The 22,434-nt window shown below is 40.0% G+C and overlaps 1 protein-coding gene across 1 annotated transcript; it reads right to left on the bottom strand.

Moving 5' to 3' along the window:
* Positions 1-1,510: 1,510 nt before the first annotated feature.
* On the bottom strand, positions 1,511-20,445 carry LOC124032147 (CD63 antigen-like). The gene is made up of 8 exons (XM_046344293.1): positions 20,319-20,445; positions 19,054-19,139; positions 7,483-7,671; positions 5,402-5,476; positions 5,166-5,264; positions 3,836-3,982; positions 3,625-3,708; positions 1,511-2,080 (listed from the first exon to the last, which is right to left on the bottom strand). The coding sequence occupies exons 2-8, from the start codon at positions 19,117-19,119 to the stop codon at positions 2,015-2,017; spliced, it is 726 nt and encodes a 241-aa protein (XP_046200249.1). The 5' UTR covers positions 19,120-19,139; positions 20,319-20,445; the 3' UTR covers positions 1,511-2,014.
* Positions 20,446-22,434: the final 1,989 nt, after the last annotated feature.

Here is a 22,434-nt window from a genome sequence, read left to right as displayed (position 1 = left end):
ATGGGATTGCTGGTCAGTCATTTTGAAGTTGCCAATAAGATTCTCAGATAAATATGCAAACTGTTTTGTATTTTTTACCAAATGCATTTGATCTACTTGTTCAACTCCTTTGGGGCTTTGGAATCCATTATCTGGTGTATTAAGGTTATGTTTCTGAAATAAAATGTACCACCTAAAGTACTTGTCAATGTAGAGAAATGCTCTTATTTACAGTAAGAACCAGTTGACCTGCACATTGCATGTTTACAAGCATTGTCATCACCAATTATTTAAATAAACCTACAGCCTTGTCCTTGAATGCAAATTTACTGAACATACTTAAATATCAATGCAACAATTTCACCGAGTTACATTTAAGGAAATCAGTCACATACCTTAAGAGGTTTGGGCGTGGATCAGAAATCAATTAGTGTCTGGTGTGACCATTTGCCTCATGAGTTGATCTGGCTGTTGATTGTGGCCTGTGCAATGTTGTCCCACTCTTCTGGCTCAATGGCTCAATGGCTGTATGCTGAATATTGGCGGGAACTGGAACACACTGTCGTACACGTTGATCCAGAACATCTCAAATGGGTGACGTCTGGTGAGTATGCAGGCCATGGAAGAACTGAGACATGTTCAGCCTCCAGGAATTGTGTACAGATCCTTGCAACATGAGGCTGTGCATTGTTGAAACATTGTGACGGCAGCAGATGAATGGCACTGAGGATCCGTCTCTGCATTCAAATTGCCATGGATAAAATGCAATTGTGTTGTCTGTAGCTTATGCCTGCCCATACCACCATGGGGCACTCTGTTCACAATGTTATCAGCAAACCAGTTGCCCACACAACGCCATACACATTGTCTGCAATTTGCCCGGTAGTTGAAACCGGGAATATGAAGATCACATTTCTCCAGCGTGCCGGTGGCCATCGAAGGTGAGCATTTGCCCACTGAAGTCAAAACTGAACTGCAGTTGGGTCAAGACCCTGTTGAGGAAGAGGAGCACACAGATGAGCTTACGGAGACAGTTTCTGACAGCTTGTGCAGAAATTCTTGGGCTGTGCAAACAGTTTTATCAGCTGTCCTAGTGGCTGGTCTCAGATGATCCCGCAGGTGAAGCCCAATGTGGAGGTTCTGGGCTGGCATGGTTACACATGGTTGTGAAGTTGGTTGTACGTACTGCCAGTCTAAAATGACATTGAGGCAGCTTATGGTTGAGAAATTAACATTAAACTCCTGCAACAGCTCTGGTAGACATTCCTGCAGTCAGCATGCCAATTGCACACTCCCTCAACTTGAGAAGGTCTGGCATTGTGGTGTGACAAAACAACACATTTTAAAGTGGCCTTATAGTCTCCAGCACAAGGTGCACGCACATGTAATGATCATGCTGTTTAATCAGCTTCTTGAAATGCCACACCTGTCAGTTGAATTGATTATTTTGTGAAAGGAGAAATGATCACAAACAGGGATGTAAACAAATGTATGCACAACATTTGAGAGAAATTAGCTTTTTGTGCCAATGGAACATTTCTGGGATCTTTTATTTCAGCTCATGAAAACACTTTACATGTTGCATTTATTTTTGTTCAGTGTAGATTCAGTGAGGAGCCACAAAGAATGTTCCACTTGGACAACACTAGAGCGCATCGGAGTCAATCAACAAAAGTGAAAAATTAACTGAAATCTTTAATGTGAATCAGCAAGAACATTAGACTAGAATGTATTTGTCAGAAAAAGTATTGAGTAGAAAAATGTTGATAAAATCAACGTTAAAAATGTGAGTCAACAAAAACAAGTGCAAACTCCAATTTCAGAATGCTGCTCTATTTAAATACATAATTTTCTCAAAATGACTCAACATTGATATTCTTGGCAGGTTACATTTTTGGCCTCAATGCAAAGTCACCTGTTATGTGTTTACATTGAGAATAAGAAATTTGTAAAGAAATGATAGATGTTACTCTCAAACACAAATATTGGAACATAATATCAGCGGACTAAGTCACTCCCCTCATTGGCAGAATGATCACATGACTTCGTAGCCACTGCGAATGCCCCTCATCAACATACAGGCGAATATGATGCCCATGATCTGAAAACACACAAAATCAGTTAGAAAACACAGTATAATATATATATATATTAAATAAATAAAGTGTCTTCGGAAAGTATTCAGACACCCTGACTTTTTCCACTTTGTTACATTACAGCCTTATTCAAAAATGAATTAAATATAACCATTTCCTCAGCAATCGACAATACACCAGAATGACAAAGTTAAAACAGGTATAGAAATTTTTGCAAATTTACTCAAAACAAAAAACATACCATATATACATAAGTATTCAGACCCTTTGCTATGAAACTCAAAACTGCATCCTGTTTCCATTGATCAACATTGAGATGTTTTTACAACTTGATTATATTTATTATGGATCCCCATTAGCTGCTGCCAAGGCTGCAGCTATGTGTTGCAGCCTTGGAATTGTCCATAGCATTCAGAGACTGGTTTATGTCGAGGCACAGATCTGGGGACGGGTACCAAAATAATTCTGCAGCATGGGTCCCAAGAACAGTGGCATCCATCATTCTTAAATGGAAGAAGTTTGGAACCACCAACTCTTCCTAGAGCGGGCCGCCCGGCCAAACTGAGCAATCGGAGGAGAAAGGCCTTGGTCAGGGAGGTGACCAAGAACCCGATGGTCACTGACAGAGCTTTTGAGTTCTTCTGTGGAGATGGGAGAACAACCATCTCTGCAGCACTCCACCAATCAAGTCTTTATGATAGAGGGGCCAGACAGAAGAGACTCCTCACTAAAAAGGCACAAACTCAGACCATGAGAAACTAGATTCTCTGGTCTAATGAAACCAAGATTGAACTCTTTGGCCTGAATGCCAAGCGTCACGTCTGGAGGAAACCTGGCACCATCCCTACGGTGAAGCATGGTGGTGGATCATCATGCTGTGGGGATGTTTTTCAGCAGCAGGGACTGGGAGACTAGTCAGGATCGAGGGAAAGATGAACAGAGCAAAGTACAGAGAGAGATCCTTGATGAAAACCTGCTCCAGAGCAGACTTGGGGCAAAGGGTCACCTAACAGGACAACGACCCTAAGCACACAGCCAAAACGTTGGAGTGGCATTGGGACAAGTCTCTGAATGTCCTTGAGTGGCCCAGCCAGAGCAGACTTGAACCAAATCAAACATCTACTAGAGACAAGAAAAGTTGTGTGCAGCAACACTCTCCATCCAACCTCACAGAGCTTGAGAAGAATGGGACAAACTGCCCAAATACAGGTGTGCCAAGCTTGTAGAGTCACACCCAAGACTGTAATCGCTGCCAAAGGTGCTTCAACAAAGTACAGAGTAAAGGGTCTAAATACTTATGTAAATGTGATCAGTTTTGTATTTGCTATATATTAAAACATGAAAAAAATCAGTTTTTTCTTTGTCAATATGGGGTAGTGTGTGTAGATTGAGGAATAAGGCTGTACCCTAACAAAATGTTGAAAAAGTCATGGGGTCTGAATATGTTCCGAAGGCACTGTGTGTGTTGAACTAGCATCTACAATCTATGCGTCTTCTGAGCCCAGGATTTGTGTGTGTGCAAATGTATATGCTTTGTGTTTGTTCCTACCTGCAGGAAAGCGATCACCAGTGCTGCTACAATGACCCACATGATGTTCTTCTTCAACAGCTCCTCCACAACAGTCTGACACCCCTAGATAGCAATCAGAGAAATGTCATTCCCGACTCCAATACACTGTTCTGAAGGTCTTTTTGCTTGGATGAATGAGTTTTCATTTCATGCACAAAACTAACAAATCAACCACTGGGTTGAACCTTACCATCTGGTGCACCTTACTTGAATCCTCCATGGCCCCCTGACCACAGCCAGCGGTGTTATTGACACAGCAGGAGTCTGGCACAGAGTTTGTGCCAGGCCCAAAGTTTCCTCTCCAATCAGTGGCATTGATCACTCCACAGCATTTCAGCTGGATGAAGAACAGCAAGGTTGAGAATGAGTTTGAACATGAAAGGTATACAGGGAAAGCCAGATAGAGGAAGAGACAACAGCAAAATTAGGTAGTAAGGTTAGTAAGTTCAACGGGGGAAACAGACCGGATCAAGCCAGGATATTCCTCAATGTCAACAGAAGATAAAGACAAGATAAACATCGTGGCATAGTAGACACACTAACAAGATAGTCATGTTACACGAGGTGCCAAATTAAGCAAATAATTTAAGACAAACAGAATGCAAACTCTTCACATTACGACAAATGTAAGATGCAGGATCGAGTGCAGTAAAATGTCTAGATTTGCAGTAGTATGTTGCAACTCCCCTGAAGAAGGGCGTCACAAGTGTCAGTAAGCAGGTTTCCATCCAACTTTTTTTATGTGAGTAAAGGATGTTGGCTCAACAAAAAAAATGTAATGCCAGTCCTGATGGAAACATTTGTCAGTAAACTTTCCAAACGTCGACAAAACAGTAAAATTAATTAGCATGAAATGTCAGTGGAAATGCTTTAATGCGGAAATATTTATATAACCATCAATTCGAAGTAAACTTTGAGTCATGCGATGACATTTGTGGTCCGCCAACTATGACTCGTTGGGAAAGCATGCAGTTTATTCAGCTACAGATGAAATAAGTTACGATGAACTTCACAAGGTGGTGAATGTGCAATGTGATGAGCTTGATGCTCCTTTCCAATAAATATTGAGGGTCTTATTCTGGTGATCGTCGATGCTTGGCTGTCATTTGACAAACAAAAACACTTGTGCGTAATAATCTCATGTAGGCTATAACCGCACTACATGCCAGCTGTTGGCTAGAGCACAGGTGCCAATACCAGAGTGGGCACAAAAATTGTGAAGAAAATATCAGTAGAGTTGAAAATGTGATGGAAACCCATTTAACCTTTTTATTTTGGAGAATTTAACCGCAAAATGTATTTTTATGTGCACTACATCCTCACGCACAGCCTTTTATCTGCAACAAGTCAATTTGATGGAAACATCTCTGGTATAAAAGTGTGTACATTGGTTTTCATGTGAATATTAAAAAATGACAATCTCCAATTGGATGGAAAACTAACTAGTGTATGTCAATTGTTTCTTTTGTTCCAAAGTATATAGATCTAGCATCTCCCAATACTTAATGGTTGATACCAACATCAATCTGCAGGTTATCCAGGGCCTTCTGGAATTCGTCGGTGCCGTTGCTGTATTTGGTGACCATGTCATTGAGACTCTCATGGACAATGACTGTCAGCTAATTAAAGAAAAACATGGTTAACGTGTGTAATTACAAAATTAAGTTGATAGGTGTAGACTGTACATACGTTACAGTATAGATAATTAGACATGTAAAAAGAAAAAAAAAGCTGCCTGAAATAAGAGTATACTCACGTTGCCTCTGAAGACATATCCAGCGATGGCAGCACCAATCTCTGTGATAATGATCAGACCCAGAAGGAGAGAGAACTTGGGAGAAAAGATACAGGTGAAAAAATTAGCTATTTTTGGAATATTATAGGATTTAAACAAATAAGCAAAAAAATGTATAAGGATTTAGATTGAGCTATTGTAAAATATATTACATGGCCAAAAGTATGTAGACTCATGCTCTTGAACATTCCAAAATCATGGGCATTAATGAGTTGGTCCTCCCTTTGCTGCGACACACCAAATCTCAACAAACCATTTCTGTATAGATCTCTTTGTGCACGGGGGTATTGTCATGCTGGAACAGGAACGGGCATTCCCGAACTGTTGCCAAAAAGTTAGAAGCACAGAATTGTCTAGGATATCATTTTATGCTGTATCGTTGATTTCCCTTCACTGGAACTAAGGGCCTAGCCCAAACCATGAAACAGCCCCAGACCATTATTCCTCCTCCACAAAATTTTACATTTGGCACTATGCATTCTCTTGCCTTCCGCCAAACCCAGATTTGTCTGTCGGACTGCCAGATGGTGAAGTGTGATTTAACACTCCAGAGAACGCGATTCCACTGCTCCAGAGTCCAATGGCTTGGAGCTTTATACCACTCCAGCCGATGCTTGGCATTGTGCATGGTCATCTTAGGCTTGTGTGCAGCTGCTCGGTCATTGAAACACATTAGATGGCTTCCATTTTTTTAATGAAGCTCCCACTCAACAGTTATTGTGCTGACATTGCTTCCAGAGGCAGTTTGGAACTCTGTAGTGAGTGTTGCAATGGAGGACAGCTGTAACTGAGGACATTAACTAACAATTGGCCAGGGCAGCTCTAGCAGGGCAGACATTTGACAAACTGACTTGTTGGAAAGGTGGCGTCCTATAAAAAGGTGTCACATTCAAAAATCACTGAGCTTGAGTAGGGCCATTCTACTGCCAATGTTTGTCTATGGAGATTGCATGACTGTGCTCAATTTTTTTACACCTGTCAGCAACGGGTGTGGCTGAAGTAGCAGAATCCACTAGTTTGAAGGAGTGTCCACATCATGTACTTTTCATGTACACCTTTTTTTCCAAATCAGTCACATCATGCAGCCTGACAATGATTTGAAAATCTAAAACACATAGCCCGGCGTTTTTATCACAACTAAAGTTAAATAAATCTTTAAATTAAGCATATTTTTAATTTTACCTTTATTTAACCAGGCAAGTCAGTTAAGAACAAATTCTTATTGTCAATGACGGCCTAGGAACAGTGGGTGAACTGCCTGTTCAGGGGCAGAACGACAGATTTGTACCTTGTCAGCTCGGGGGTTTGACCTTGCAACCTTCCGGTTCCTAGTCTAACCACTAGGCTACCCTGCCGCCCATATGGACCTGTCGCTTTGTTAACCCCTCAAATCGTTTGGAGAAAGTATGCTTCCTATTTTATTCAGCTATGTTCAATTATATTCTTCAAACTATAAAATGCCACATAATTATAAGCAAATCTCATCTGCTAAATTAACTAGTGTAGCCAACAGCCAAATGGCATAGCCAAATCAGGGCCTAACATAAGGACAAATCAGAGTACACTATTCTGTTCTTCTGAAATAGACTACATTCTCTTCATATAAAGTTTAGACCCGTCTGAAATAAATTGATTTATTGTGAAGGTGTAGGCTATATTACATGGATTTATTAAACTTTTAAATATGTAGATGTTCCTATGGTCTGCAGGCTGTGTGGAGAAGCCAGGAGATGCTAAATGTGTTTGTTAATTAACAGTCAATTACTGTGAGACCGGCAGTTATTTACTTGATAAATCACCAGCCGACATAATTGAATGACCACCACAGCCCTATGTGGACACAAGATCAAACGTGTATACAACACATTTTGTTTGGAATATCATGGTGACCACTATGCAGCAGTTCTACTGCATAGAGGTTCTATCATGGTGACCACTATGCAGCAGTTCTACTCCATAGAGGTTCTATCATGGTGACCATTATGCAGCAGTTCTACTGCATAGAGGTTCTATCATGCGTGTCATGTTATACGTGAACATACCATGGTGACCATGCAGTAGCTCTCCTTCCAGGCTCCACAGCAGCCGAAAAAGGCGATGAAGAAGACAACGACCCCCACCACAATGAGGACAATGGGGGCTGACGAGGCTGAGACATTATTGATCACTACGGTGTTGTGGACAGCCACCTGAACCAAGACTCCCAGAACTATTAGAGTCAGACCACACAGCTAAAGAGAAAGAAGCGGAGAGATTGAGTACATGATTAGAAGTCACAAATTTACATCTTCACGTACGGTTTTCTACAACCATTGTACAACATAACAGATATTCAAACGTTTTGAAATATGTAAATAGTCTAAACCAAAGCATGTGAAGACAATTTCATAATCTGTACAACTGAATTATACATTTGTTATTGTAAGAGGCCATAATTTTAAAATGGCAAGAAAGTACTAAAGTGTATGTAAGACTAATGTACATCAGATCCTGGCTTAACCCAGTCTCAATCAAAAGATGTTTCAGGTCCTGTAATGAGTTCAGAATAGCATTCAGACCCAGAGCAACTTCTAGTAACCCCTTGTCACTCAGGAATGCTAGAACCAGTCAGGTTACTGGGTCCTAAATTAGCATTCAAATGAACTAATACGGATCCAGGACACAAGTGAGAAAATACTTTGAGGTAACCATGTAGTCACATTTGCTGCATCTTTACTTTAAAAGAGACGGTAGTCATTTGAAAATTAGTACTTAGTCCTCCTCCCCCCATTTGAAGAGTATTTAGACAAATTCAAAGTCAAAACCTTAGTATTTGGTCCCATATTCCTAGCATGCAATGACTACATCAAGCTTGTGACTCTACAAACTTTTTGGATGCATTTCCAGTTTGTTTTTCAGATTGTGCTTTGCTCAATAGGAACTGAATGTTGAATAATGTTGTGTAATTTGAGTCACAATCGTGGATGCTACCATTATGGATAATCATTCATTAAAGTTGTGATTCAAGATACAGGAGGAAGAACCCAACAAAATCTACTTCCCACAATGGCAGGTCAGTTCTGTGAAGTCATTGCCATATATATATTTTTTATCTAGGTACATCCAGCCCCCACTTTGGTCCTTTCATCATTGGTAACCCCAATGTAAATACTTGACATGGGTTATGATTAGGATTATTCGCTGCCTGGTTCTATATAGTGCAGAGGTAGGTACACAGACAAACATGATAACACAGGAGAGAGGCCATGAAACGAAATGTAGACCTACATGTCAATACAAATGTTTATTTTTATTTTTTTAAAGAACACATCACTCACTAAGATAACACACAGTTTATTAAAACACCCAAAAAGGAGGGAAATCTCCCTCTCAATTTAAGGGGCTCTCTTGGCATGGGAAGCATATGTTTACATTGCCAAAGCAAGTGCAATAGATTTTTTATTTTTTTACAGTAAACATTACTCACAAAAGTTCCAAAAGAATAAGAGACAATTCAAATGTAATGTCTATCTATATACAGTGTTGTAATGATGTGCAAATAGTTACAACCTATATTTGTTTATTTTCTATTTACAATGGTGTTTGTTCTTCACCAGTTGCCCTTTTCTTGTGGCAACAGGTTACATCCTACTGTGATTGCACACTGTGATATTTCACCCAATAGATATGGGAGGTTATTTGAGCTAGAGTTGTTTTCAAATTCTTTGTAGGTCTGTAATCTGAGGAAAGTGTGTTTCTCTAATATGGTCATACATTTGGCAGGATTTTAGGAAGTGCAACTCAATTTCCACCTCATTTTGTGGGCAGTGTGCACATAGGCTGTCTTCCCTTGAGAGCCAGGTCTGTCTTCAGCAGCCTCTCTCAATAACAAGGCTATGCTCACGGAGTCTGTACACAAAGATTCTCAATTTTGGGTCAGTCACCGTGGTCAGGCATTCTGCCACTGTGTACTCCGTTTAGGGCCAAATAGCATTCTAGTTTGCGCTGTTTTTTTTGTAAATTCTTTCTAATGTGCCAAGCAATTACCTTTCGGTTCTCATGATTTGGTTGAGTCTAATTGTGTTGCTATCCTGGGGCCCTGTTTGTGAACAGAGCCCCAGGACCAGCTTGCTTAGTGGGCTCTTCTCCAGGTTAATTTCTCTGTAGGTTATGGAAGATTTGGGAATTACTTTCTTTTAGGTGATTGTAGAATTTAACTTTTTTTCTGGATTTTTATCATTAGCGGGTATTGGCCTAATTCTGCTCTGAATGCATTATTTGGTGTTCTACATTGTACGCGGAGGATATTTTGGCTGAAAATTGCAGTCTCAATTTGGTGTTTGTCCCATTTTGTGAATTTGATGAGCAGACCCCAGACCTCAACCATAAAGGGCAATGGGTTCCATAACTGATTCAAGTATTTTTATCCAGATTCTAAATGGTATGTCGAATTTTATGTTTCTTTTGATGGCATAGAAGCCCCTTTTTGCATGGTCTCTCAGATTTTTCACAGCTTGGTGGAAGGTAGCTGTGGCGCTGATGTTTAGGCTGAGGTATGTATAGTTTGTGTGCTCTTAGGACAATGGTGTCTAGATGTAATTGGTATTCGTGGTTCTGGCAACTGGACCTTTTTTGGAACACTGCTGTTTTTGTCTTACTGAGATTTACTGTCAGGGCCCAGGTCTGACAAGATCTGCACAGAAGATCTAGGTGCTGCTGTACACAGTCCTTGGTTGGAGACAGGATCATCAGCAAATAGACATTTGACTTCAGATTCTAGTACGATAAGGACGGGTGCGATAGATAGATAGAAGAGGGTGGGTGTTAAGTTTGCATCCCCATCTCACCCCCTGTCCCTATGGGAAAAAAAAATTGTTGACAATTTTAACCGCATACTTGTTGTTTGTGGGCTCCCGAGTGACACAGTGGTCTAAGGCACTCCATTTCAGTTCTAGAGACGTCACTACAGACCCTGGTTTGATTCCAGGCTGTATCACAACCGGCTGTGATTGGGAGTTCCATATGAGGGTGCACAATTGACCCCATGTCGTCCGGGCTAGGCAGTCATTGTAAATAAGAATTTGTACTTAACTGACTGGCCTAGCTAAATAAAATAAATTGTGTACATGGATTTTATAATGTCTTATGTTTTTAACCCCCCCCCCCCCCAACACCACGTTCCATCAATTTGTATAGCAGGCCCGAATCCCAAATTGAGTTTAAAGCTTTTTTGAAATCAACAAAGTATAAGAAAACTTTGCCTTTGGTTTGTTTGTCAATTATGGTGTGCAAGGTGAATACGTGGTCTGTTGTACAGTAATTTGGTAAAAAGCCAATTTGACATTTGCTCAGTACATTGTTTTCACTGAGGAAATGTACGAGTCAGCTGTTAATGATAATGCAGAGAATATTTCCAAGGTTGCTGTTGATGTATATCCCATGGAAGTTATTGGGGTCAAATTTGTCTCCACTGTCATGGATTGGGTGATCAGTCAGCTCTGGAATATGCCAGAGCTGAGGATATTAAGAGTTTAAATATAGCCAAGTGGAATTTGTAGTCTGTCTATTTTATCATTTAAATTTAGGATACCATCAACACCACAGGCATTTTTGGATTGGAGGGTTTGCATTTTGTCATGTAGTTCATTCAATGTCATTTCAGAATCCAGTGGGTTCCGGGAGCCTAATACAGTTGAAATCAGTAGTTTTTCAACCACTCCACACATTTAACTTCTTATGGCTAGGGGGCAGTATTGAGTAGCTTGGATGAATAAGTAGCCCAAACTATACAACGGTCTGCTCCCCAGTCTCAGTTGCGAATATATGCATATTATTATTGGATAGAAAACACTCAAGTTTCCAAAACTGTCCAAATATTGTCTGTGAGTATAACAGAACTGATATTGCAGGCGAAACCCTGAGGAAAATCAAAACAGGAAGTGGCTTCTATTTTGAAAACTCCATGTTCCATAGCCTCCTTTGCTCCATTTAAAGGGATATCAACCAGATTCATTTTCCTATCGCTTCCTCAAGGTGTCAGTCTTTAGACAGTTTCAGGCTTTTATTTTGAAAAATGAGCGAGAAAGATAACATCGCGTCATTGTATGGCCGGGTGCCAGCAGACTTTTGTATGCGCAACAGAGTTTGGGCAGCCATGGCTATTCCCTCTCCGACTGAAAAAGACAGTTGCGGTTGATATATTATCGATTATATATTTTAAAAACAACCTGGGGATTGATTATTAAAAATGTGGACATTACGGATACATACCATTTGGAATTTGTTGTCGTGACCGCTCTTTCCTGTGGATTTCTGAACATAACACGCCAAACAAACGGATGTATTTTGGATATAAAAATAATATTTTTGGAACAAAGGGAACATTTGTTGTGTAACTGGGAGTCCCTTGAGTGAAAACATCCGAAGATCAAAAGGTAAACGATTAATTTGATTGCTTTTCTGATTTGTGACCAAGCTGCTTGATAGGTGTACATAATGTTTTGTAGAGCGATGGATAAATTTACACAAACGCTTCGATTGCTTTCTCTGTAAAGCATCTTTTCAAAATCTGACACGACAGGTGGATTAACAAAAGGCTAAGCTGTGTTTTGCTATATTGCACTTGTGATTTCATGAATATAAATATTTTTAGTAATATTATTTGAATGTGGTGCTACGCAATTCAGCGGTTGTTGATGACAATTATCCCGTTAACGGGATGGTAGCCATAAGAAGTTAACAAACTATAGTTTTGGCAAGTCGGTTAAGGACATCTACTTTGTGCATGACAAGTAATTTTTCCAACAATTGTTGACAGACAGATTATTTCACTGTATCACAATTCCAGTGGGTCAGACGTTTACATACACCGAGTTGACTGTGCTTATAAACCGCTTGGAAAATTCCAGAAAATTATGTAATGGCTTCAGAAGCTTCTGATAAATGATGTCAATTAGCCTGAGTCAATTGGAGGTATACCTGTGGATGTATTTCAAGGCCTACCTTCAAACTCAGTGCCTCTTTGCTTGACATCGGAAATTCAAAAGAAAAGCAACCAAGACCTCGGAAATCTTTTTTGACGTAGACTGCCACAAAAAAAGTAGACCTCCACAAGTCTCGTTCAACCTTGGGAGCAATTTCCAAACGCCTGAAGGTACCACGTTTATTTGTACAAACAATAGTACGCAAATTTAAACACCATGAGACCACGCAGACGTTATACTGCTCAGCAAGGAGACACATTGTCACCTAGAGATGAAGTACTTTGGTGCGAAAGGTGTAAATAAATCCCAGAACAACAGCAAAAGACCTTGTGAAGATGCTGGAGGAAACAGGTACAAAAGTACCTATATCCACAGTAAAACAAGTCCTATACCGACAACCTGAAAGGCCGCTCAGCAAGGATGACGCCTCTTTTCCAAAACCACCATAAAAATGCCAGACTACGGTTTGCAACTACAATGGGGATAAAGACCATACTTTTTGGAGAAATGTCCTCTGGTCTGATGAAACAACAATTGAACTGTTTGGCCATAATGACAATCGTTATGTTTGGAGGAAAAAGGGGGAGGCTTGCAAGCCAAAGAACACCATCCCAACCGTGAAGCATGTGGGTGGCAGCATCATGTTGTGGGGGTGCTTTGCTGCAGGAGGGACTGGTGCACTTCACAGAATTGATGGCATCGTGAGGAAGGAAAATTCCGTGGATATATTGAAGCAACAACTCAAAGACAGTCAGGAAGTTAAATTTTGGTCGCAAATGGATCTTCCAAATGGACAATGACCCCAAGCATACTTCCAAAGTTGTGGCAAAATGGCTTAAGGACAACAAAGTCAAGGTATTGGAGTGGCCATCACAAAGCCCTGACCTCAACCCTATAGAAAATCTGTGGACAGAACTGAAAAAGCATGTGCGAGCAAGGAGGCCTACAAACCTGACTCAGTTACACCAGCTCGGTCAGGAGGAATGGGCCAAAATTCCCCCAACATATGGGAAGCTTGTGGAAGGCTACCTGAAACATTTGACCCAAGTTAAACAATTTAAAGGCAATGCTACCAAATACTATTTGAGTGCATGTAAACTTATGACCTACTGGGAATGTGAATAAAGAAATAAAACTTATTATTCTGAAATTTCACATCTTAAAATAAAAGTGGTGATCCTAACTGACCTAAAACAGGGAATGTTTACTAGGATTAAAATGTCAGGAATTGTGAAAAACTGAGTTTAAAACCTGTTATGGCTGCAATCCCGATACCGGGATCGATATGACAACTACCAGTGAAAATAGAGGACGCCAAATTCAAACCACAGAAATCTCATAATTACAATTCCTGAAACATACATGTGTTTTATATCATTTTAAAGCTATTCTCGTTGCTAATCCCACCAAAGTGTCCGATTTCAAATAGGCTTTTCAGCGAAAGCACTACAAATGATCATGTTAGGTCTCCACCAAACCACAATAAGCACAACCATTTCAGCAAAATATAGCATTCACAAAAAAACAAATAAAGATAATTCAATATTAGTGATTAATTCTCTCTTCATCAGATGACACTCATAGGACTTTCTGTTTGATAAAGTTCATATTTATATAAAACAATCAGAGTTTACATTGGCGCGTTAGATTCAATAGTTCCAAAAACATGAAGTAAATTTGCATAGCCACTTCATTCAACAGAAATACTCATCATAAATGTAGATGATAATATAGTTATACACATGGAATTATAGATATACCTCTCCTTAATGCAACCGCCGTGTCAGATTTCAAAAAAACTTTACGGAAAAAGAAACGCATGCAATAATCTGAGAACGCGCTCAAAGGTAAAAACACCACAGCCGCAAAGATGGCGTCAACATAAACAAGAAATGACATGTTAAATATTCCCTTACCTTTGATGATCTACATCAGAAAGCACTCCAGGAATCCCAGGTCCACAATAAATGTTTGTTTTGTTCGAAAATGTCCGTTATTTATATCCAAATACCTTCTTCTGTTTAGCGTTATATCGGACAAAAACTTCAAAAAGTGATATTACCGGTCAAAGAAACATTTCAAACTAAGTACAGAATCAATCATTAGGATGTTAACATATAGCTTCAATAAAGTTCCAACTGGAGTATTCCTTCTTGTCTCCGTGAGCAATGGAACGCAAGTGACTACCATAGGAACAAACGCGATCACAAAATGGCTGCTTGATGGACTTTTGATATATTCTGCTCTCATTCACTTCCACAACAACATAGAAGCCTCATTATAATTTATATTGATGGTTAACATCTAGTGTAACCCCAAAGCAGTGCAACATCATTCATATCCCAAGGGGATTTCATTGGGGACTCTGGTGAATACATACAAACTCAGATTTCTGAATTCCTGTTTTGATTTCAACTCAGGATTATGCCTGCCAATATGAGTAGTTATGCTCACATCATTCAAACAGTTTTAGAAACTTCAGAGTGTTTTCTATCCAATACTAATATGCAAATATTAGCAACTATGACTGAGGAGCAGGCCATTTCATATGGGCACTTTTCATCCAAGCTACTCAAGACTGCCCCTGCAGCCATAAAGTTAAATGTATTTGGCAAAGGTGTATGTAAACTTCTGACTTCAACTGTAGTTGATTCTAAGATTTGTATTTGATCATGTATATGTTTTTGCTGTTCTTTGGTTATAGAGCCACAAAGATTGGAGAAGTGGTTTATCCATACACCTCCATTTTGGATAGATAAATGTTTTCCAATTTTCCCAGAAGTGGTCAGAGTCTATGAATTCTTCAATTACATTGAGCAGATTTCTGACGTGCTGTTCCTTCTTTTCCGTACTGTATTTCTGTATCGTTTTAGTGATTGACCATAGTTAAGAAGTAGGCTCAGGTTCTGTCTCCCCGTTTTTGGTTGGATAGGTTTCTCAATTGCTTTTAGGTTTCCATTCTTTATCATTGTTAACTTTCTTCAGTTTTCTATTTGAGATTTTTAGATTTGATAGGGAAGCTGAGAGGTCAAATATACTGTTTAGGTTTTCTACTGCCAAGTTTCTACCTTCCCTATTACAGTGAAATATTTCACTCAGGAAATTGTCTTGAATGGATTAAATGTTGTTTGGTAGATTTCCACATTACTTTCCTTCCATTTATAACATTTATTAATATTATTCAGTTCATTTGGCATTGATGCTGCATGATTGAGCAGAGCTCTGTTCAAGTAGTAGTGTGATTTTGCTATGTTCTGATAGAGCATTCAATTCAGTCAGTCCACTGACACCCCTAAGAGACTCTGGGTTGAGGTCAGTGATAAAGTAGATGAGCTATAGGTGTACCTACCATAGGAGGCCCCGTCGAAGCCTACCATTGACTATGTACATGCCTTCTCTCAAGAAGAGAGAAGACCCAGAATTAGTCTGGAAATCTACACAGTAAGGGATTAGACCAGCGATCTTAACTTTTCACACAAACGCTTTGTATCAGTGAACAAGTCACATGATATTGTCATAACACTGAAATGGTCACAAGACTCAGATTCTACTTTTAGCCTCTGATTCTCTCTCCTCCTCCCCACCGCACCCCCTTTCTCCTTTACACACATGATATTGGGATTATGCCAAATATCACACATGGACATTTCCTATGGCAGGATATGGACTTGTCCAATATCCTGAGATATGAAGAGAGAAAATAGGATGTTGCATGGTGACAAATACATTGCATGTGTTCTCAGCACATTCAATAGATTAAGCTATATTGATTCCAGATATGCTTCTCTTGGCAGAGGTCCATATCCGGATCTTGATATGCTGGTTTTAAGATGGTGCCGAATAGGTTGGCTGACGTTTTACATGCTCCTAACCAACTACTATTTTGTTGGTTGTTTTTTTTGCGTTTATTTGTAACTTATTTTGAACATAATGTTGCTGCTACCGTTTCTTATGACCGTAAATAACCTCTGGACATCAGAACAGCGATTAATCACTACAAACTGGAATATGCTTTTTCCTTTAACAAGTCCAACGAGAAGGATATACTGCCTTCCCGGGAACAGGTCCAAATCCCCATAATTTGCCTTCTAAGAATCCATAGGAGAGAGAGTAAACTCCCACTGCCATCAGTTCTAAATGGCTAACAAGCAATCATTGGAAAATAAAATGTATTACAATTACCCAACCAAGGGGGCATTAAAAACTGTAATATCTTATGTTTCACCGAGTCGTTGCTGAATGACAACACAGATAATATAGAGCTGGCGGGATTTTCCATGTACCGGCAGAACAGAGAAGCTACGTCTGGTAAACCGAGGGGTGGGGGTTTGTCAATAACAGCTGGTGCGCAATGTCTAATATTAAAGAAGTCTCAGGGTATTGCTCGCCTGAGGTAGAGTACATTATGGTAAGCTGTAGACGACACCATCTATATTATTCGTAGCCGTCTATTTACCATCACAGCCCGATGCTGGCACTAAGACCGCACTCAACCAACTCGATAAGGCCATAAGGAGTACCTCAACGCCATTGGATGAATTCCGCAACTTACTCCAGTCTGTGCTAGCAAAACAGTCCGATTGCATCTGCGTCATCTGACCACTTACGTATTGAGTGTCACTGGTACTTCCTACTTTAGTTTTTAGCTTGTACGCAGGAATCAGGAGGATAGAATTATGGTCCGATTTGCAGGGGAGAGCTTTGTATATATGCATGTATGCATGTGTGGAGAAAAGATGGTTGTTTTTCCCCCTCTGGTTGCACATGTGACATGCTGGTAACTGATTTAAGTATGCCTGCATAGGAGTGCCACTTTTCTTGTTTGCTTATGGCCTTATCGAGTTGGTTGAGTACCACCTCAGTCATGGTGACATACGTACATATTCCAACCAGAAGCCATGGATTACAGGTAACACCCGCATCGAGCTAAAGGCAAAAGCTGACACTTTCAAGGAGCCGGACACTAATCCGGACACTTATAAGAAATCCCACTATGCCCTCAGACGAACCATCAAACAAGCAAAGTGTCAAGACAGTATTAAAATGGAGTCCTTTTCATATGTGGCAGGGCTTGAAAACGATTACGGACTACAAAGGGAAACCCAGACGTGAGCTGTCCAGTGACAAGCAACACCAAAGCATGCACGAGAGCATCAGCTGTTGTGGATGACTGATCACACTCTCGGTAGCCGATGTGAGCAAGACCTTTAAAAAAAAACTTTTTTTTATTTTTAAAAACAGGTCAACAAGCACAAAGCCGGATTACCAGGATGTGTACTCAAAGCATGCGCGGACCAACTGGCAAATGTCTTCACTGACATTTTCAACCTCTCCCTGACAGAGTCTGTAAAATCTACATGTTTCAAGCAGACCACCATAATCCCTGTGGCAAAGGAAGCAAATGTAACCTGCCTAAATTATTACGGCCCCATAGCACTTACGTTGGTAGGCATGAAGTGTTTTGAAAAGCTGATAAAAGCATCCTCCCGGATACCCTAGACGCACTCCAATTCCCATACCGCCCCAACAGATCCACAGATGACGCAATCTCACTGGACATAAGGAACACCTATGTGAGAATACTGTTCAGTGACTACACCACATAGCTCATCAACAAGCTAAGGACCCTGGGACGAAACACCTCCCTCTGCAACTGGATCCTGGACTTCCTGATGGGCCGGCCCCAGGTGGTATGGGTAGGCAACAACACGTCTGCCATGCTGATCCTCAACACTGGAGTCCCTCAGCGGTGTGTACTTAGTCCCCTCCTTTACTCCATTCACCACAACTGCGTGGCCAAACACGACTCCAACACCATCATTAGCCTCTCTAGGGTATGTGGGATGCTAGCGTCCCACCTGGCCAACATCCAGTGAGATTGCAGAGCGCCAAATTCAAATACAGAAATACTCATTATAAAAATTCAGAAAACAAAACATATTTTTACATAGGTTTAAAGATGAACTTCTTGTGAATCTAACCACGGTGTCGTGTCTTTGGCTATGCCGGATTAAGTGATATGACATGCTATTCTATCATATAATTTGTCCATAATTAATATTACCCGATTGAGCTAATCATGTAAATGTAATTAACTAGAAAGTCGGGGCACCACAAAATAATATTTATAGAGCTGTTATCTTCTGAATAAACTCTGAAAGACCTAGTAATATCTTACATCAATAGCAGTCAATATTAATCGTCATCTTAATTCAGTCTCATCTGAAAGTTGATGGCCCCAACAACTTTCAGAATTAGTCAAATCTCCCTCAGTTTTATTCTGCTACAAAGATGTGTTATCTGTACAGTTCTTCCTTTAAATTTTCAGTGGAAATTATGAAAAGTAGTCCAAGTGCATAGAGTTCTTTGGTTTGTTAAACTCTGAAATCCAGGGGTTTGGTATACATTTTTCATTGACAAATCTGATCTCAGCATAATTACGTAACCATGGGAATTGTTCTGCAGAAGTTTGAGGAACTGAACTCCCTGAATTACTCATGAGATGGGTTAACCAAGTGTCAGAGGCATTTCACAATCAATCCAGATGCTGAGCTGTATTAGAGCCACAAGTTAACACTTAACAGACGTCACAGGACAGAAGCAGCACATCCTAGCCAGTCGGGATTCCAAACTTCCATCTGCATTACTCACCCAGAAGATGAAGTTGAAAAAGAAGAGTAGGTACTTCACACATTTCATTCCACCCTCGACACCCATGGTTAGTCCGTATCAAGTCCCTGGATCAACACAAAGAAAAATCCATTTGAACCAGAGACATTAAATAACTTTATTACAAATAGTGCGATATAGTTTCAGGTTATCGCTTGTTGCTGCATCGTCTAGGCCTAGTGTGTTTAGCTCGGCTCACATTTTATTGTGTAAATGGTGACAGAAAACTGGCATGGTATGCTGAGAATATGTACGAATGAAAGGAAAAATTGACGGGTAGGCCAGTAATCAGTTAATGTAAAAACATTTAAAGAGTGTCAATGAAAGGAATCAGTTGATGTGTGGGGGAACATTTTAAAATTGTCACCTAAGGCAAAAGTGAGTCAACACACATAATATATATAAACTGTCCAGTAAAATATTACTCATAAATTCACAAGGGTGTGATGTCTGATCAACAGTTGAGAATCACAGGCTTGCTGACAGTTAAAGGCCTTTTTCCGCATCAGATTAACATTACACCATAAAACCACATTTGTTTCAAGAGTTTAGTGCGCAACACTATATGCGTTCAAATCTGGGGTAAATGTAATCTCATTGGATTTCATTAGGCAACATGAAAAATCCCCTGTTTTGTGCTCGATTAGCATCCAGAATGGTCTGTAATTTAGGCTATGGTTCATAAAAATAATGTTGGTTCTAATAGTGGGTGACAGGTTCATAAAAATATTTGGCTTTTTTGCTTTCCTGTTTCAGATTAGTTCAATTCACATCTAATTATCTGCATTAGCTATGTAGGCCTGCTATTAATTAATATGACAAATGGACACAGTAACAATGAGGAAAAAGCAATGGATATTGGAACGATTACTACGTGAGAAGCCTTATAGCATTTTGACTGAAAGTTTACTTTACAAGACTGCGACATCCATTGCTCGCCACAGCAGTGAACCACCAACCACACAACAAAACACACCGAGGCAGAGGATACGAAGTATACTATTGTTGTAGGCAAATTTGATTTGTTGTACAGTTTTTGTAGCCAAATTCCATTACTACTAAGTAACCGTAAAGACAGAAGGTTATTATATTAGGCTTCAATCTTAGTTCAACGTGTCGATTGCGCATTCTCAAAACGAACCTCTATTTATCTCTCGTACCTTCTTTTTTAAAATGTAATTTCATAATGACTATAGGCTACAACGTTAACCAAAACAATATATGGATTAAATAGGCGTACTATTTACCTTTTTCCCAACAAGAAAATAGTAGAGGCGTCAAAGTAATTCGAGGCAATGGTTGAAATTTGGAAACAAACTGGTGAAGTAAGCGACGCAATTCTCCGTTTTATAAGCCCCTCCCTCTCTACGTCTGATCCAGCAATCGTTAACATGATCATGGAAAATGACCGAGAAGTCAACACAAGCCAAGATTCACTTTCATCTATAGTACACCAACACACAGTAGCAGTTATCAGTTGAGCGGAGCCTGTACTCTTTCAAGGTGAAGCACTATTTATTTCAGATGCAGATATCTGAAACATTTATTTTAGTTCAATGTGCGGGAGCACTTATTGGTCGGCCCAATTTAGGTCGTATGTACATTAATGTATAGTTAAATTGACTATGCATATATGATATATGATCATTACTGCGACGTGGGTAAGGAAGAGTGTTTTGAAAACTGATGTTAACCTTTTCTTGTTATAACCTTTTTTAGCAAGACATATCTTCCAATGGTTTGGGAGTGGCAATCTTTACCAAGGATCACCTTCAGTGCTCGGTTGTCTCCACCAAGTCTGTCCCCAAACAATTTGATTTGCTGGTTTTAAATATTACAATTTCAAATAGATATTTGACTGTTGCTGGATGCTATCGTCCTCCATCAGCACCCGCCTGTACCCTACCTTCCCTAAGCGCACTCCTGGCCCCTTACACTAAGTCTGAATTTGTCCTGCTAGGTGACCTAAACTAGGACATGCTTAAACCACCTGACCAAGTCCTAAAGCAATGGGACTTCCTGTAGCTCAGGCAGTAGGAAGCTCTCTCATCCATTTATATGCAGATGATAGTCTTATACTCAGCTGGCCCCTCCCCAGATTTTGTTTTAAATGCTTTTACAACAAAGCTTTCCAACAAGCTACCCTTGACCTTGTTCTGAACACCTCCAAAACAAAGGTTATGTGGTTTGGTAAGAAGAATGCCCCTCTCCCCACATGTGTGATTATTACCTCTGAGGTTTTAGTTGGGAGTATGGCTAGATGGTACACTGTCCTTCTCTCAGCACATATCAAAGCTACAGGCTAAAGTTAAATCTAGACTTGGTTTCCTCTATCGTAATTGCTCCTCTTTCACCCCAGCTGCCAAACTAACCCTGATTCAGATGACCATCCTACCCATGCTAGATTACAGAGACATAATTTATAGTTCGGCAGGTAAGGGAGCTCTCGAGCGACGAGATGTTCTTTACCATTCGGTCATCAGATTTTCCACCAATATAAACAGTTGAACTAAGCTCATGAGAAATGTATAAGCTATATTCTTCAAGAATCAAAGTGTACATATAATAAATGTTTAAATCCTAAAAGGGAACATCTAGTTAGTTGCACAACTGCATTCAGTCTTCCACATTTGACCAAACCCCTCTGAATCAGAGAGGTGCGGGGTGCTGCCTTAATCAACATCATCCGTGCCCAGGGAAGCAGTTAACCGCTAGGCTAATGGCATCTTTTTGTAGGCACTAACTCAGCCATGGTTCGTTGGACAAGGTCTATAGAGAAATTAGTTATGTTTTTGTAGGGTTTTTGGATCAACGTGAAAAATAAGGTCTGCGGTAACAGGTTTAGGAGATCTTATACGTTTTGTTCTATGAGATAATCGCCATCAGCTATAGTACATTTCTGTGAATTTTAAGCATTTATGTCATTTTGAAAAAGCATTTAAAGGCTTCATCATTCATAAAGGTCATGTTAACTGACTGATATTATCTAATAGAACAAAACATAGGAGATCTCCTAAGCCTGGTTTGGACTTACTTTCGGCGTTCATCCCAAAACCCTATTCTTTCCCCATTAATTTTCCCCATAGGGATGGTTGAACGAACCAAAGGTAACTCATTTCCAGGTTTTAGGACGAGTGAGCCCTACCGAGCTCTATGGTCTTTCATTGATGACCACTTAGGCCTACATTAAAGGACTAATCCGTGGTAGTTACCATCTGAGTTGAGGGACCAACTGGTCAGCACAGGAGCAGAAAATGAAGTGCCTGTGAATAAAGGCCTTTATGTTATGTGATGTGATAATTTACAACATCAAACGGGGATGTGGTAAACTCAGCAAAAAAAATGTATGAATGAACTTCGCCA

This window comes from Oncorhynchus gorbuscha, linkage group LG03, assembly GCF_021184085.1.
Source record: "Oncorhynchus gorbuscha isolate QuinsamMale2020 ecotype Even-year linkage group LG03, OgorEven_v1.0, whole genome shotgun sequence".
Taxonomy (NCBI): Eukaryota; Metazoa; Chordata; class Actinopteri; order Salmoniformes; family Salmonidae; genus Oncorhynchus; species Oncorhynchus gorbuscha.
The sequence above is the reverse complement of the archived record's forward strand: the minus strand, read 5'-3'. Positions and strand labels throughout refer to the sequence as shown.

Excerpts from the sequence above, each read along its gene's own strand:
- LOC124032147 (XM_046344293.1), bottom strand. The coding sequence starts at position 19,119 with ATGGGTGTCGAGGGTGGAATGAAATGTGTGAAGTACCTACTCTTCTTT. Across the intron at positions 3,983-5,165 it reads TGGATAACCTGCAGATTGAT|CTGAAATGCTGTGGAGTGAT; the intron begins GTTGGTATCAAC and ends TTCTTCATCCAG. Across the intron at positions 2,081-3,624 it reads TGGTGATCGCTTTCCTGCAG|ATCATGGGCATCATATTCGC; the intron begins GTAGGAACAAAC and ends GTGTGTTTTCAG.